Source organism: Pristis pectinata, chromosome 12 (genome assembly GCF_009764475.1).
Source record: "Pristis pectinata isolate sPriPec2 chromosome 12, sPriPec2.1.pri, whole genome shotgun sequence".
In the NCBI taxonomy this organism is placed as follows: Eukaryota; Metazoa; Chordata; class Chondrichthyes; order Rhinopristiformes; family Pristidae; genus Pristis; species Pristis pectinata.
In genome coordinates, this window is record NC_067416.1 from 26,548,740 (window position 1) to 26,562,792 (window position 14,053).

General features: G+C 39.2%; 1 protein-coding gene across 4 annotated transcripts in view; it reads right to left on the reverse strand.

Moving 5' to 3' along the window:
• Window positions 1-8,820: 8,820 nt before the first annotated feature.
• bnip3 (BCL2 interacting protein 3) overlaps window positions 8,821-14,053 on the reverse strand; it is a 36,932-nt gene continuing 31,699 nt past the window's right edge. For all 4 annotated transcript variants that reach the window (XM_052027791.1, XM_052027793.1, XM_052027792.1 and 1 more), the window contains 3 exons: window positions 12,475-12,581; window positions 10,422-10,571; window positions 8,821-8,959 (listed from right to left, as the gene is read on the reverse strand). In XM_052027791.1, the coding sequence (XP_051883751.1) occupies window positions 8,914-8,959; window positions 10,422-10,571; window positions 12,475-12,581 (303 nt within the window). In that variant the 3' untranslated portion in view covers window positions 8,821-8,913. The remainder of the gene's footprint in view (window positions 8,960-10,421; window positions 10,572-12,474; window positions 12,582-14,053) is intronic.

Sequence of the window (14,053 nt, forward strand, 5' to 3'; positions counted from 1 at the left end):
AATGCATACTCTCTAAACCAGGCAGCATCCTGGTAAATCTCCTCTGCATCCTTTCCAACGCTTCCACGTCCTTCCTATAATGAGGCGTCCAGAACTGGTCACAGTACTCTAAGTGTGGTCTAACCAGAGTTTTATAGAGCTGCATCATTACCTCGTGGCTCTTAAACTCGCTCCCTTGACTTATGAAAGCTAACATCCCATAAGTTTTCTTAACTACCCTATCCATCTGTGAGGCAACTTTCAAGGATCTGTGGATATGGACCCCCAGATCCCTCTGCTCCTCCACACTACCCAGAATCCTGCCATTAACTTTGTACTCTGCCTTGGAGTTTGTCCTTCCAAAGTGTACCACCTCACACTTCTCTGGATTGAACTCCATCTGCCACTTCTCAGCCCAGCTCTGCATCCTATCAATGTCCCTCTGCAATCTTCGACAATTTTCTACACTATCCACAACACCACCAACGTTTGTGTCGTCTGCAAACTTGCCAACCCACTCTTCTACCCCCTCATCCAAGTCATTAATAAAAATCACGAAAAGCAGAGGTCCCAGAACCGATCCTTGTGGGACACCACTAGTCACAGCCCTCCAATCTGAATGCACTCCCTCCACCACAACCCTCTGATTTCTACAGGCAAGCCAATTCTGAATCCACACGGCCAAGCTTCCCTGGATCCCATGCCCTCTGACCTTCTGAAGAAGACTACCATGTGGAACCTTGTCAAATGCCTTACTAAAATCCATGTAGACCACATCTACTGCACTACCCTCATCAATATGTCTGGTCACCTCTTCAAAGAACACTATCAGGCTTGTGAAACATGTCTTTGCCCTGGATGGTATTGATCTTCTTGAGTGCTGTTCGAGCAGCACTCATTCAGACAAGTGAAGAGTATTCCATCACACTCCTGATTTGTATTTTGCAGATGGTGGAAGAGGTAAGTCACTTGCCACAGGATACCCAGCCTTGTAGCCATGAAACTTATATGGCTGGTCCAGTTGTGTTTCTGGTCGATGGTGATGTTGATGAAGGGAGCTTTGATTGTGGTAATGCCATTGAATGTCAATGGCAGGAGGGGATTACATAATGTCCTGATGGTCATTGCCCTGCACTTTTATGGTAACTTATCAGCCCAAATCTGAATGTTTCTTGATCTTGCTGCTTGCACTCGTAGGCTGTTTTATTTGCTGAGGGGATGCAAAGAGAACATTGTGAATCATCAGTGAACATCAGGCCTTTTGATGGAAGAAAGGTCATTGATGAAGCAACTGACAATGATTGGGCCAGAGTAACTCCTGAAATGATGTCCAGGGGCAGGGATGATTGACCTCCAACAACTATAATCATTTTCATGTGCTATGTATGACTCCAACCAGCCGAGTTGTTTTCTCTTATACGTTCATTAACTTCAGTTGATGGCACAAATGCTGCTTTGATGTCAAGTGTACTCACCCTCATCTCACCCCTGAAAATTTTGTTCTTTGGTCCACACTTGGACCAAGGCTGTGGTGAGGACTGGAGCTGGATGGTCCTCACTGCCACTTGGTAGACACCTTCCAGAACTTTGCTGAAAATGTACTGGATGGTATGTTGCTGGATTGGATTTATGCTTCCTTTGTGAACTGGACAAACTGGGGCAATGTTCCACACACTGTCCAGTGGATGCCAGTGTTGTAACTGTACTGGAACATCTCAGCAAGAAGTGTGGCTAATTCTGGAGGACAGATCTTTTAATACTACAGCTGGGATGTTATCTGAGTCTTCACTCAATCCTATGCTCTCAGCTGTTTCTTGACCTCGTGTGGAGTGAATTGGCTGAAGACTGGCTTCTGTGACAGTGGGGATCTCAGGAGGAAGCTGAGATGGATCTTCCGCTTGGTACATCTGGCTGAGTCTGGCTGTGAAGTCTGTAGCATATTGAACCTGCTATTGTTGAAGGTGGGTCTGTTCCTGGAACCTCACCTTGCCATTAACCATTATGTTAACACCACGCATATTAACCACCACACATCACAAATTGACCTGTAGAGCTTTGATTTGATCTATTGGATGTGGGATTATTTAGTCTGTCTCCTGCAAGTTGTTTAGCACCCATGTAACCCCAAACCCCAATATTTCTGCCAGACCAACACCTTATTATCTGATGCTGCTCCTAGCATGCATGTTTATGTTTATCATTTAACAGGGATGGTCTCCTGCCTTGATGCTAAAGGTAGACTGGGGAATATGTTGGGCCATGATTTTACAGTGTTTGGTGGAATGCAATCTTTTCATTCCTGGTGTCAACAGCATGTCCTGAATTCCCATTTTTGAGCAACTTGACCTGTTGAGTCTATCCCACTTAGCACAAAGATATTCAACCTAATAAACTGATTGAGAGTTTACTATACCCCATTTTTGTGTAAAAATAGGTTCAAGCCACAGCGGTGTCAAGATAAGGCAAAAGTAGGATGGAAAAGTAAGGCAAGTCTGCTTGCATTTGTATACAGGAATATTGAACCAACATTCACTTACAGATTCACAGTATCTTCAGCCCTATAGATCAACAAGGCAATGCAGTCATGATCCTGAGCAAAAGACAACCATGCTGTTTACATGGTGATCAACACACAGCAAATTCAGCAAGACTCATTCTAACATCCAGAACTAAAGATTTTCACGTTAAACATAACTGACAGCAGTCATGCTGTCATCCACAGTAAACTAGCTGAAAAAAATATTGATAAAAGAGAACACAGCACCTGCTTAAGGAATTAGAGAGATGAAGATAGCAACAGCTAGAAAAAAAATTGTACTCTTTTTGTTAGCATAGCATGGAGTTGCTCACCCTAGGTAAGGGAGGGGCTATATTGTGAGGACAAGTTAGCTACAGACCACATTACGAAAAGCAGGTTTGTAGGTAGAACAACAATTTACTGATGACACACAGAGTTTATGACATTCTTTTAATCAGACAGACTGTTGTAAAAAGATAAGGGGAAAGAATGTGTACATGCAGGATGAGCAAATAACAGCATAGCCAGAATGTTACAAGTAAACAAGATATGACTGGTGAGTAGAAAGCACCTGGAGTTATTAAACAGAGTGTTTCAATGCTGACTACAGATGATTAACCTTGTAGAATTCCAGTAAGAAACTAAAGAATAATCCATAGAACAGTACCGGATAGGAACAGGCTCTTCAGCCCAGTGTCTGTGCAGATCTAAACTGGACATCTGCCTGCACATGGTGTATATCCCTCCATTCCCTGCCTGTTCATGCGCCTGTCCAAATAACTCTTAAATGTTGCTGTTGTTATCTGCTTCCATTACCTTCCCTGGAAGCACGTTCCAGGCACCTTAACACTTTCTGTGCAAAAAAACCTCATAGATCTTCTTTAAACATTCTCCCTCTCACCATGACAAAAGCCCACCTGGAACTTGGTTAATGCTCTTGCAAACTATCTGTGACTTGTGTCACTTGTGAATACTTTGAACAAACCGGTGTACTTCTTACCAATATGGACCTACATCAAATTAGTTAAACAAATACATAAAGAACTTGTACATGTAGACATTGCTGAAAATGCCAGTATTTTATTATTCATTTCTAAATCTCCCTAAACGATTAACTATTAATTTGGGTCAGTTGAGAGTCAAACACATTGGTGCATCCCAAATCATGGCTGTACCAGGTAAGGCTGACAAATTTCCTTCTCTGAAGAATATCTGTAAACCAGTTGGTTTTTTAACAATATATCTGGTAGATTAATGGTTACCATTAACAGTTTTCTGTGCCAGATTCACTTATCGACTAGAATTTAAACTTCCTAGCTGGTACAATGGGATTTGAACTCATGTCACGAGGTCAAGGATCCAGGCCTCCAAACACTGGTCTAGTATTGTTATCCACTAGGACACTGTATTTGTGGCTAGGCTTCAGAACGTTATAGCCTTGTACATGACTAAAAAATGAAAATGGAAGAAATCAAACAGGACAATTCTTATACAACTGAGAAAATGGTCATATGTTTTTGCTCTGTGCTGCTGAAGGGCTCAGAATCAGTGAAGTATTCAACTCCTCATTAACTTGACAGCAGGTTAAAATTTTTAGTATCTTGTTCCAGGGATTTAATTGAAATATGAAATGTCAATTAAGCAATATATTAGGTCTTTTTGCAGCAAGGCAAGAACAATATTTTCTCCCATTGATATTTTTTAATTAATATTTATCAAGCTTGAGAGTTAAGTCTGGATTCCAGATGTAATGAAAAACTGCTAGGGATTGTTTGTAGTTTGGGAGACAATCACATGCAAATAAGTTCTACTTATCAATTTTGTAGTGAAATAAATGCAAATTGTTAACAGTGATTCAGTCCCACATTATCAGATTGAAGCTATTGTTCATAAATGGATTCCTATTAAATAATCTATGATTCTGCTCCTTGGGCCCTGTCCTTGAATATGTATTATTTTCAATCACTGCTGTGATTACTAATGTGTATTCAAATTAGTTTTTCCAGAAAACTGCAAAGTGAATTCACCAATGGAGGATCTGGGAGCGCAAGGATCTAACACTAGTGATTATTTCCAATACTGTCATTATAGTCAATGTTACACAATTATAAAAATACAATTTCATTCAATCACCATGAATCAGTGGCTGTTTATAAGACGTGAGCATCTGGCTGAAAATTCACCCTTCAAAGAGAAGCTGATAACAGCCGATAAGCAGAACCTATTTGTTGATGAGCTTATGTTATTATGGCCACCTCTGTTAGTGCTTTAAATATTGAAAAAGAGGTGATCCTTTTACAAGTGCATTCAAAGGAAGATAACATTTTCAGTTTATTTCTGGTTTCTTTTGAACAAGTACATATGAAAAATATTGTGGGATATGGGAAGCATTCTAAAGGATATTATTCCAGTTTTAAAATGGTGCTTTGCAAAGAAGTTTGTAATAACATTATACTATACACATGGTACTTTTGTAGGGGTGGTTCAAGCAACATGTTTTTATCAGTAGGGTCATTAGCAAACATCAATTTGAACATGCTTTACTTTGCCCTAACTTATCTTCCAATGAAATCCAAATTGCATTTCCACAAAGACCAATGATTATAATTATTGTTCAGTTGAAATGTGCTACCATAAAAGATAGGGTATACAAAAGAGATGGGTCAGATGACAATGTCTAGAAATTGTGTGTAGAAGCAGCGTGTTAAGTTTTCCCTGAGGTTGTTCTAGGTGCACTTTGGTCTGACGGTTGAACAACAACTTTCAAGTAAAAAAACAGGCTAATTTAAGTGCCATCTGCTCTTTGGTACTCTGCCAGTGCCAACAGCCTGTTTGAATACTGCTTGAAATTTTTAAAAAAATTAAAAGTATTTTTTTTTGAATCCTTACCAAAAGGAATGAGACACCACAGGTGGAAAAAGTTCATGTCACCATTATGAATAATGCAAAACCCAGACTATTACATAATTTGACTGTGCACTGCCCAACTGTGTGTCTGAAATCTCTTCAGTAATACAGTAACTCCTCATATTTCATATTGTTAAACATGCTGCAGAAGCAGATGTCATTAGAGTGAAAAATTAGCTGATTGTTGTAGACAAGCATGGTAACCCTGTGATAGTAGTGACTTGATTTCTATCACTGGATAGATTAAGCTTTGTTTATTAATTCTGACTTTTCTAACATATAAACTCAGTGTTAATTGTTACAAAAACATCATTTCATTCAATAATCACACATTTATTATTACAGCTTTTATTATATTGTAAACATTTAAAACTAATCAATGTTTCAGTATTAACTACAAGCATGAAACACAACAGCATTCTGTAAAACATGACATAATTGCTTAAAACAATTGCTTTACATGACAAATCCGAGGAAATAGAAAGCTCCATTAATCTGATCCAATTATCCTTGTTTCCAGTTATTGTTCCCACTGCTTAAAACATGAACATTTAAAGCAGGCAGTCACATGGATAGGGCAAAAAGTAGTCATCATTAATGAGAATTTCGTGGTTAAAGAATTAAAATCCATTTATTTCAGGCAGAAGCAGTTGTGTTCACTCACTAATTCACACCTCATTAAGAGGCACTCAAAGACTTTTGATGAGGAAAACCTCACTTTCCTGAGGCGCATATTGGTTCTACACTTTAAAAATGAAGGTTTTATATCCCCAAAACATTATCTCTGGATGTTTTCAAACTTTGTTGAACTTGTCACTTCATCCAGGTAACAAGGATGTGATATGAAAACACCAAGGAAATCCAACCTACTGATAACAAACAGCACTGAAATATTAAACCCTCTCTCTGGTAGACTTTAACTGTATAATACAAATTCTGCTCAGCAGTCACTCAAAGCAAACAAACTGAAAGTGTCTTTTTTATATATATGTATTATAAATACTATTACATTATACATGGCATCACACTAAACAAGTCATTGTATTTGTATGTAGTTGTATTACAAGCATTGGGACTACTGGCTAAGATTTTTGCATGACAATGCTCTTTGTGAAACATGACCTGATTTTATAGCTTTCTAATGATTCCTTTTATTTTATACTATTTTTATCTACATTCTTGGATTTAATGAATTCTGAAGCCAGAATTGTAAAAACCAAACTGCAATTTTCAATTATCCACCAGACAGGTGAGTTCCCTTTATTGACGACCCTGTATGTTTCAGTGAAGTTTAATTTCTTGCAAACATATTAAACAAGTCTCTAAACACAATATAAAGCAAAATGCATTAGGCAGAATTTAAAAATTCATATATAATCCAGTACAATTATTGATGAGATGTCTTAGATATTATATTAATGTATTTCATCACCAAGAAACCCAAGTGCAATCAATGACAAATGTTCTACTGGAATCTAACTTAAATACATCTGTGTATCATATATATATATATATATATATATATATATATATATATATATAGAGAGAGAGGTATAATATGATTAGGAATAGTCAGCATAGCTTTGTCAAGGGCAGGTCCTGCCTTACGAGCCTGATTAAATTTTTTGAGGATGTGACTAAGCACATCAATGAAGGGAGAGTAGTAGATGTAATGTATATGGATTTCAGCAAGGCGTTTGATAAGGTACCCCATGCGAGGCTTATGGAGAAGGTGAGGAGACATGGGATCCAAGGGGACATTGCAGTGTGGATCCAGAACTGGCTGGCCCACAGAAGGCAAAGAGTGGTTGTTGAAGGGTCATATTCTGAGTGGAGGTCGGTGACCAGTGGTGTACCTCAGGGATCTGTACTGGGACCCTTACTCTTTGTGATTTTTATAAACGACCTGGATGAGGAAGTGGAGGGGTGGATTAGTAAGTTTGCGGATGACGCGAAGGTTGGGGGTGTTGTGGATAGTTTGGAGGGCTGTCAGAGGTTACAGAGGGACATAGATAGGATGCAGGATTGGGCTGAGAAGTGGCAGATGCAGTTCAACCCAGATAAGTGTGAAGTGCTTCATTTTGGTGGGTCAAATATGTTGGCAGAATATAGTATTAATGGTAGGACTCTTGGCAGTGTGGAGGATCAGAGGGATATTGGGGTCCGAGTCCATAGGACGCTCAAAGCGGCTGCGCAGGTTGACTCTGTGGTTAAGAAGGCATATGGTGTATTGTCCTTCATCAATCCGGGAATTGAGTTTAGGAGCCGTGAGGTATTGTTGCAGCTATATAGGTCCCTGGTCAGACCCCACTTGGAGTATTGTGCTCAGTTCTGGTCGCCTCACTACAGGAAAGATGTGGAAGCCATAGAGAGGATGCAGAGGAGATTTACAAGGATGCTGCCTGGAATGCGGAGCATGCCTTATGAAAGCAGGTTGAGGAAACTCGGCCTTTTCTCCTTGAAGAGACGGAGGATGAGGGGGGACCTGATAGAGGTGTATAAGATGATGACAGGTATTGATTGTGTGGATAGTCAGAGGCTTTTCCCCAGGGCTGAATTGGTGGCCACAAGAGGACATAGGTTTAAGGTGCTGGGGAATAAATATAGAGGAGATGTTAGGGGTAAGTTTTTTTACTCAGAGTGGTGAGTGCGTGGAATGGGCTGCCAGAAACGGTGGTGGAGGCTGATATGATAGGGTCTTTTAAGAAACTGTTAGATAGGTACATGGAGCTGAGTAAAATAGAGGGCTATGGGTAAGCCTAGTAATTTTTAGGGTAGGGACATGTTCGGCACAGCTTTGTGCGCCGAAGGGCCTGAATTGTGCTGTAGTTTTTCTATGTTCTATATTCTAACTGGTTTTAAAAAGTCCAAACAACTTCCTAAGATCCATTGTAATTGATCTTACTCTGGTTAAATTCCAAATGCCATAAAGGCCATCAACTTAAAAACACTCCAGCATTCAACCACGATATTCCCACCTAATTAGCTCTTGCTTGCTTGTATTTCAATATTTTCACAGCTGTAACTAAGTACTACAAATCTGGCCTTTCACATTGTTTTATCACAAATAGTAAGTAGAATTCTCATACAAATATCTCCTTTTTATTGATCAGTGGATCATGGAAAAAAGTATAGATAATAGCATAAACAGCACCTCCCCATCCACCCTCGAATGGACAAATCTTAAAACTGGTAAGTTAGCTTTCCAGCAAACAATTTTTTTTAGTTTATATATTTCCACTACTAAATAACATCACATTTTTCCTCTATGAATTGAAATTTAGTTTTTCCAGAAATCAGTGAGTCTATGGGATGGCGAAATGACTTTGAACAGGTAAAAATTTAACTAGTCAGGGAGAAGAATGGGGCTAATCAACTATGAACACAGTACTTAGTATTGTAATAATTTAAAAACACAGTAGCTACATCATAGCCAATGGCCGCTTCTCAGAGAATTCTTCATAGGATCTGCTACTTTATCACACACAAACACTTTCAATGGAATATCCTTAGACAGCACTGGATGGGGTACTTATGCGTCGGCCTATATAGATTCTAGAAAGAAAAAAAGTTGATCAGAGAATTTTCCAGCAGAAATACTCAAATAATGATGGCAATCTAGTACTGCATCGATCACAGATAAATGATTCAATGTAGTTTGAGAATAACTCTGGCCTAGAACTTCCAGTTTGAGAACATTAAATGCTGACCCAAGAGACTGCAGATGCTGGGATGTGGAGCAAAAAACAAGCTGCTGGAGGAACTCAGTGGGTCAGGTAGCATCTGTGGAGGTAAAGGAATAGTTGATGTTTTGGGTTGAGACCCTGCATCGGGACAGAGAATGTAAAGAATAGATAGCCAGTATAGAGAGGTGAAAGGGAGGGTTGAGGCAGGAGTTGTCAAGCGATAAGTGGATCAAGGTGGTGAGTGGAACCAGATAAGGGAGGGATGCCTGGCAAAAGGGGAACAGTGGAAGGAAGGCAGGGCATAGGGGACTAAGTGGGAAGAGCGTGTGGGCGATAGGCAGATAGAACCAGATTGGTGGGGGGTGGGGGGTCAGGAAAAAAAAAGGACAGTAACTGGGAAATACTACAGGGCGGGAGGAAGGTCATTGGAAAGAATGGGTTATGAGAGGGCCAAAGTGGATCAGGAGGAGAGAGAGAAAGGAACAGAAGGGATGTGGGTTACCTGAAATTGGAATAGTAACTACTAAATTGTAACACTTCCCTTCATAGGAAGGGGGACAGGAAGAACTGGGGATTTTCTATGGCTATTCTTAGCCAACATTCTGACAAAAAGCCTCTAGAAATACTCGTTATGCCAGTCTAATAGTAATACTGGTTTCAAAAAGAGCAAATCAATATTTTTATGTTATCGGGTTCTCCTATAAGCTTACTATTAAAAAAAATATTTAAGAAAATGGATGTAGAAAAAAAAACCTTTTAGAAGGTTAAGGAATTAACATTTATTTCTTAATTATACAATTCATTTATTTTCAATGTTACCCTTTGAAGCAAGAAACAAGGGCAGAATTTTTGCACTCTTAACTCACAACTATGCTGAAAACTTAGGGAATGGTTATCATACATCTGTCAAAGTTTGGATAGGGAATAGCAGGTGGCAATGGATTTGAATGCAGGAACACAAAGCACAACCAGCTAAGTGTGATGTTGGGCAAGGAATGCTATGTCTTTTGAGGATACAGATAAATGTATAACAGGCTCAAAGTTCAAAAGGGAGCAAGAAACTGATCACAGGAAGTACTTCCTTAGCCTATTTGACAAATCTGTCTTTCAATTATGGTTAAAAAACTAATATTTGTGATTATATCAAGATAAATTCAGAACCTGAAGTTCAGTATGAATGTGTTAAATTCAGGCTAATTCACAAAATATCTTAACATGGCTCAATGAGAATTGCAGATTGGAACAATTCCTTTAAACATTTGTGTCTGTGCAGTTAATGGATCCTAACATAACTCTGGAGCTGAACAAACAGGCATTGGATAACAACTTACCCCAAACCAACAGCCAGTACATGGGAGATGAGCAGTGAAGGCAGGAAGACTTTCAGAAACTCAGCTGAGAAAATACCACCTTTTTTCATGACGCCAGTATTCCTCATGCTCAGAGTCCCAGAACGCTTTGGGTGTTTGAACTGGAATTCCCTAGTTCAGAAAGAGAAATTTTAGGTAGAGCTGTGGTGGTAAAGAAATGCCATAGTCATTAAAATCATAGAATGTCAGAACACACAAACAAGTCATTTGGTTCATCATGTGTGCAGTGGAACTATTTTTTCCATACAAACCATACATCAGTCTAATTGTGGATTATTGTCTGCTCCCTCAACCAAAAGAATGCAAGAAATAGAAACATAAGTAAGCTGTTTAGCACTTCAAACTGTGTACAGCAAGGTCATAGCTGGTTCAGTACCACTTTCCCACCATATCACTTAATACCTTTACTGTGCAAGTTCTTTCAATCTGTCTTGTACATGCACAAAGACCATGTTTTAATATCATCAGCATTTACAAGCCCAAGGAAAGAAATACTTCCTTGTCACTATTAAAAGGCTGACGCCTTGTCTTGAGACTCCGTTCCCTAGTTCCACATTCCTTATCATGAGGAAGTAGCACTCTGAGAAATGTGTGTGTTTCAATGAGATCACCACTCATTTGCCCAATGCTAGTGAAAGCAAACTATTATTTGATCTCACTTCTTAAGCCAGGTTGCTCATCCTAGAATTTAAGCCAGTACCCAAGCAGCATTTCCTCCAAGTATGTCCTTACTTAAGCATAGAGGCTGAAACTGCACCCAGCACTCCATGTGTTGTCTCACCAATCCCTGGATAATTGCAGCAAAACATATTGAACTTTATATGCCAACCCATTTGTAATAAAAGCCAACATATTGCTTGCTTTCTAATTGTTTGTTGTACCTGCCTGTGAACTTTCTATATTTCATGAACCACTGCACCAATATTTAATAGTGCTCACCATTCAAAAATATTTATTTTTTTGCTCTCCAAATTTTCCCATATTATATTTCATCTGCCATCTTCTAGCCTGCTTGCTTAGCCTGCATATATATCCCTTTGTGGTCTTTTTGGGCTGTTTTGACAGGCCACATTCTCACTCCCTAACCAGGCCTAGAATTTCATTTTGCAGGGGCATGTTAATTGGTCACAGCACAGGTCACTCATGACTGTGTTAGTCACGGGTCTATTGATTGTAAGTGCCAAGGGCAATTGATGCTGTTGAATAGGTCTTAGATGAAGGAAACCCTTTATACTGTATGCTGTACCAGTGCAGAGCCTCCAGCAGGTCCAGGGTGTCATTGAATGAAAATGTGGAGGAGGGGGAGTGGGAGTGGGGGGCAGTGGCAGGGTAAGAGGTCAGCATGAAGGTTGGCTGCCAGTAAGAGAAGAGTGGGTCGAATTAAGTGATTTAGTGAACTTTGAGGGCGGGGTGGGGGTGCGTCAGTGACTAGGGAATGACCAGTTTACTCTCTTATTCTACTTTCTCCCTCCAGCGATTACTTTGGCCATCCATTGCAGGTTCCTAAAACTCACCGAATCTGTGAGCTTCCTGCTCTTCTTGGCAACATTACAACTCTTCCTTTACTTTAATACTATCCTTTCCCTCCTTAGCTAGCTTTGGATGGATGTTTTCTCCCCATTTTTAACGGAATGTACAATTCATTTAAAACTACAACTTTTCAAGTATTAACTAATTCTAAGAGAATTTACACTCTCTAGTTCACTGGCCATGGCAGAGACTCGCATGTTTCAATGTCATCCACATAACGTATTTTTCCCCAATTTTTCCTTCATTTCTTTTTACTATTAGTTTAAATTCATGTCCCATCAATACAAACTTGACAAACAACCACATTTACTTATGTCTATGAAGTTCCTTTATAATTTTGAACATCTCTTTCAGATAGGGTAGTAAATTCTCTAGGATTGTCCTAATTTTGCTGATCCCCTACCTACGGATTAAGTTGCTGAGAGGCAGTGATTAGGTGAGGATCATGGTTAATGATGGATAATAAATCCAAGTCTGTACTTACTTCGGGGGGATATTTTCTGGTCTGCTTGACCAATCCCATATCCAGTCAGCATTTTTCTTCATTATATTTTCTACCTCTCTCTTTCTTTCTAGATAATCTTCTTCAGACTAAATTGAGAAATCAGGAAGATATTACTGAATGTATTCACAATAGTTGTTTTTTGCACATTTATCATAATTCACATCATACCTTTTTGTAGAAGTAACACTATAATGTTTAAACAAGGGAATGATGATGGTAATTTCATGCCCCATTTTTCTAACATGGAGGCAAAACTCTCCAAACACCTGTAACCACCTTCCAGCTGACTCAAGGAGCTTAAAGCCACTACCTCTCATTCACTTCTGGGCTCACCATTAAGCTAGGTTCTTCAAACAATTTCATTTCACTTCTTTCTTCCGAAACAACAGTAAAAGTATTAATTTTTTTTTTCCTTAATACTTGTTGGAAAATGCTATCAGAAGTTTTTGCGTGATTAGTAACAATAGGTCATCATTGCAAAATTTATTTGTAACAGTTGTTTGAAGACATTGCCCTCTACTTTGAAATGTTTTGTTTTGCTTACAAATAAGAAAATGTCCAGATGACCATAAGACACATGAAACTCATTGCAATAAGTTAAACATTTTGCATTTCCCATCAATGCTTTGCTTTATAATTTTCCACACTTGGATTTATAATGGAAACTGCCTGTGGAAATATGCCACACTGTAATCAGACCCTCCCTTTAATATCGGTCATCTCTTTAGCCTTCATAATCTATGATCTTGCTAAAATTAAGTTCCTTCAATTAAGTAGAATCACAGCCCACAATGTCCATACCAATCTTTTTGCTCATCTACACTAATCCCATCTGCCTGCATTAGGACTGCATCCTTCTATGCCTTGCCTATTTAAATGCCTGTCTGAATATCCCTTAAACATAGTGATTGCATCTGACTCCACCACCTCCTCTGGCAATGAGTTCCAGATATCAACCACTCTGTGTAAATACCTTGCCACTCAAATTCCCTTTTAAACTCCTTCCTCTTACCTTAAATATTTGCCTTATTGTTTTTGATATCCCTACCATCAGAAAAAGATTCTGACCATCTATGCCTCTAATAATTTTATATATCTATATTAGGTCAACACTTAGCCTCCTTTATGCCCAGAAAAAAAACCTAGACTATCCAATCTCTCTCTCCCATAACAAAACTCCTCCACAACCACATCCTTCCCATTGTGTGGCAACCAGAATTGCATACAATATTCTAAGTGTGGCTTAACCACCATCTTGTAAAGTTGCGACTTTTCTACTATGCTCTAACAAACAAAGGCAAGCATGTTGTGTAGTTTCTTCATCACCCTTTCGACCTGTGTTGCTACTTTCAGGCAACTGTGCACTTGAATTCCTCCGGTCATTGTCATTCCTTAGAGCTCTTCTATTTACTATACATGTCCTACTCCTATTTGACTTCCCAAAATGCATCACCTCACACTCGTTGGGATTAAATTCCATCTGCCAACACTCTGCCCAACTTTCCACCTGATCTATATCCTATTGTAGCCATAGACAACCTTCCTCACTATCCACACT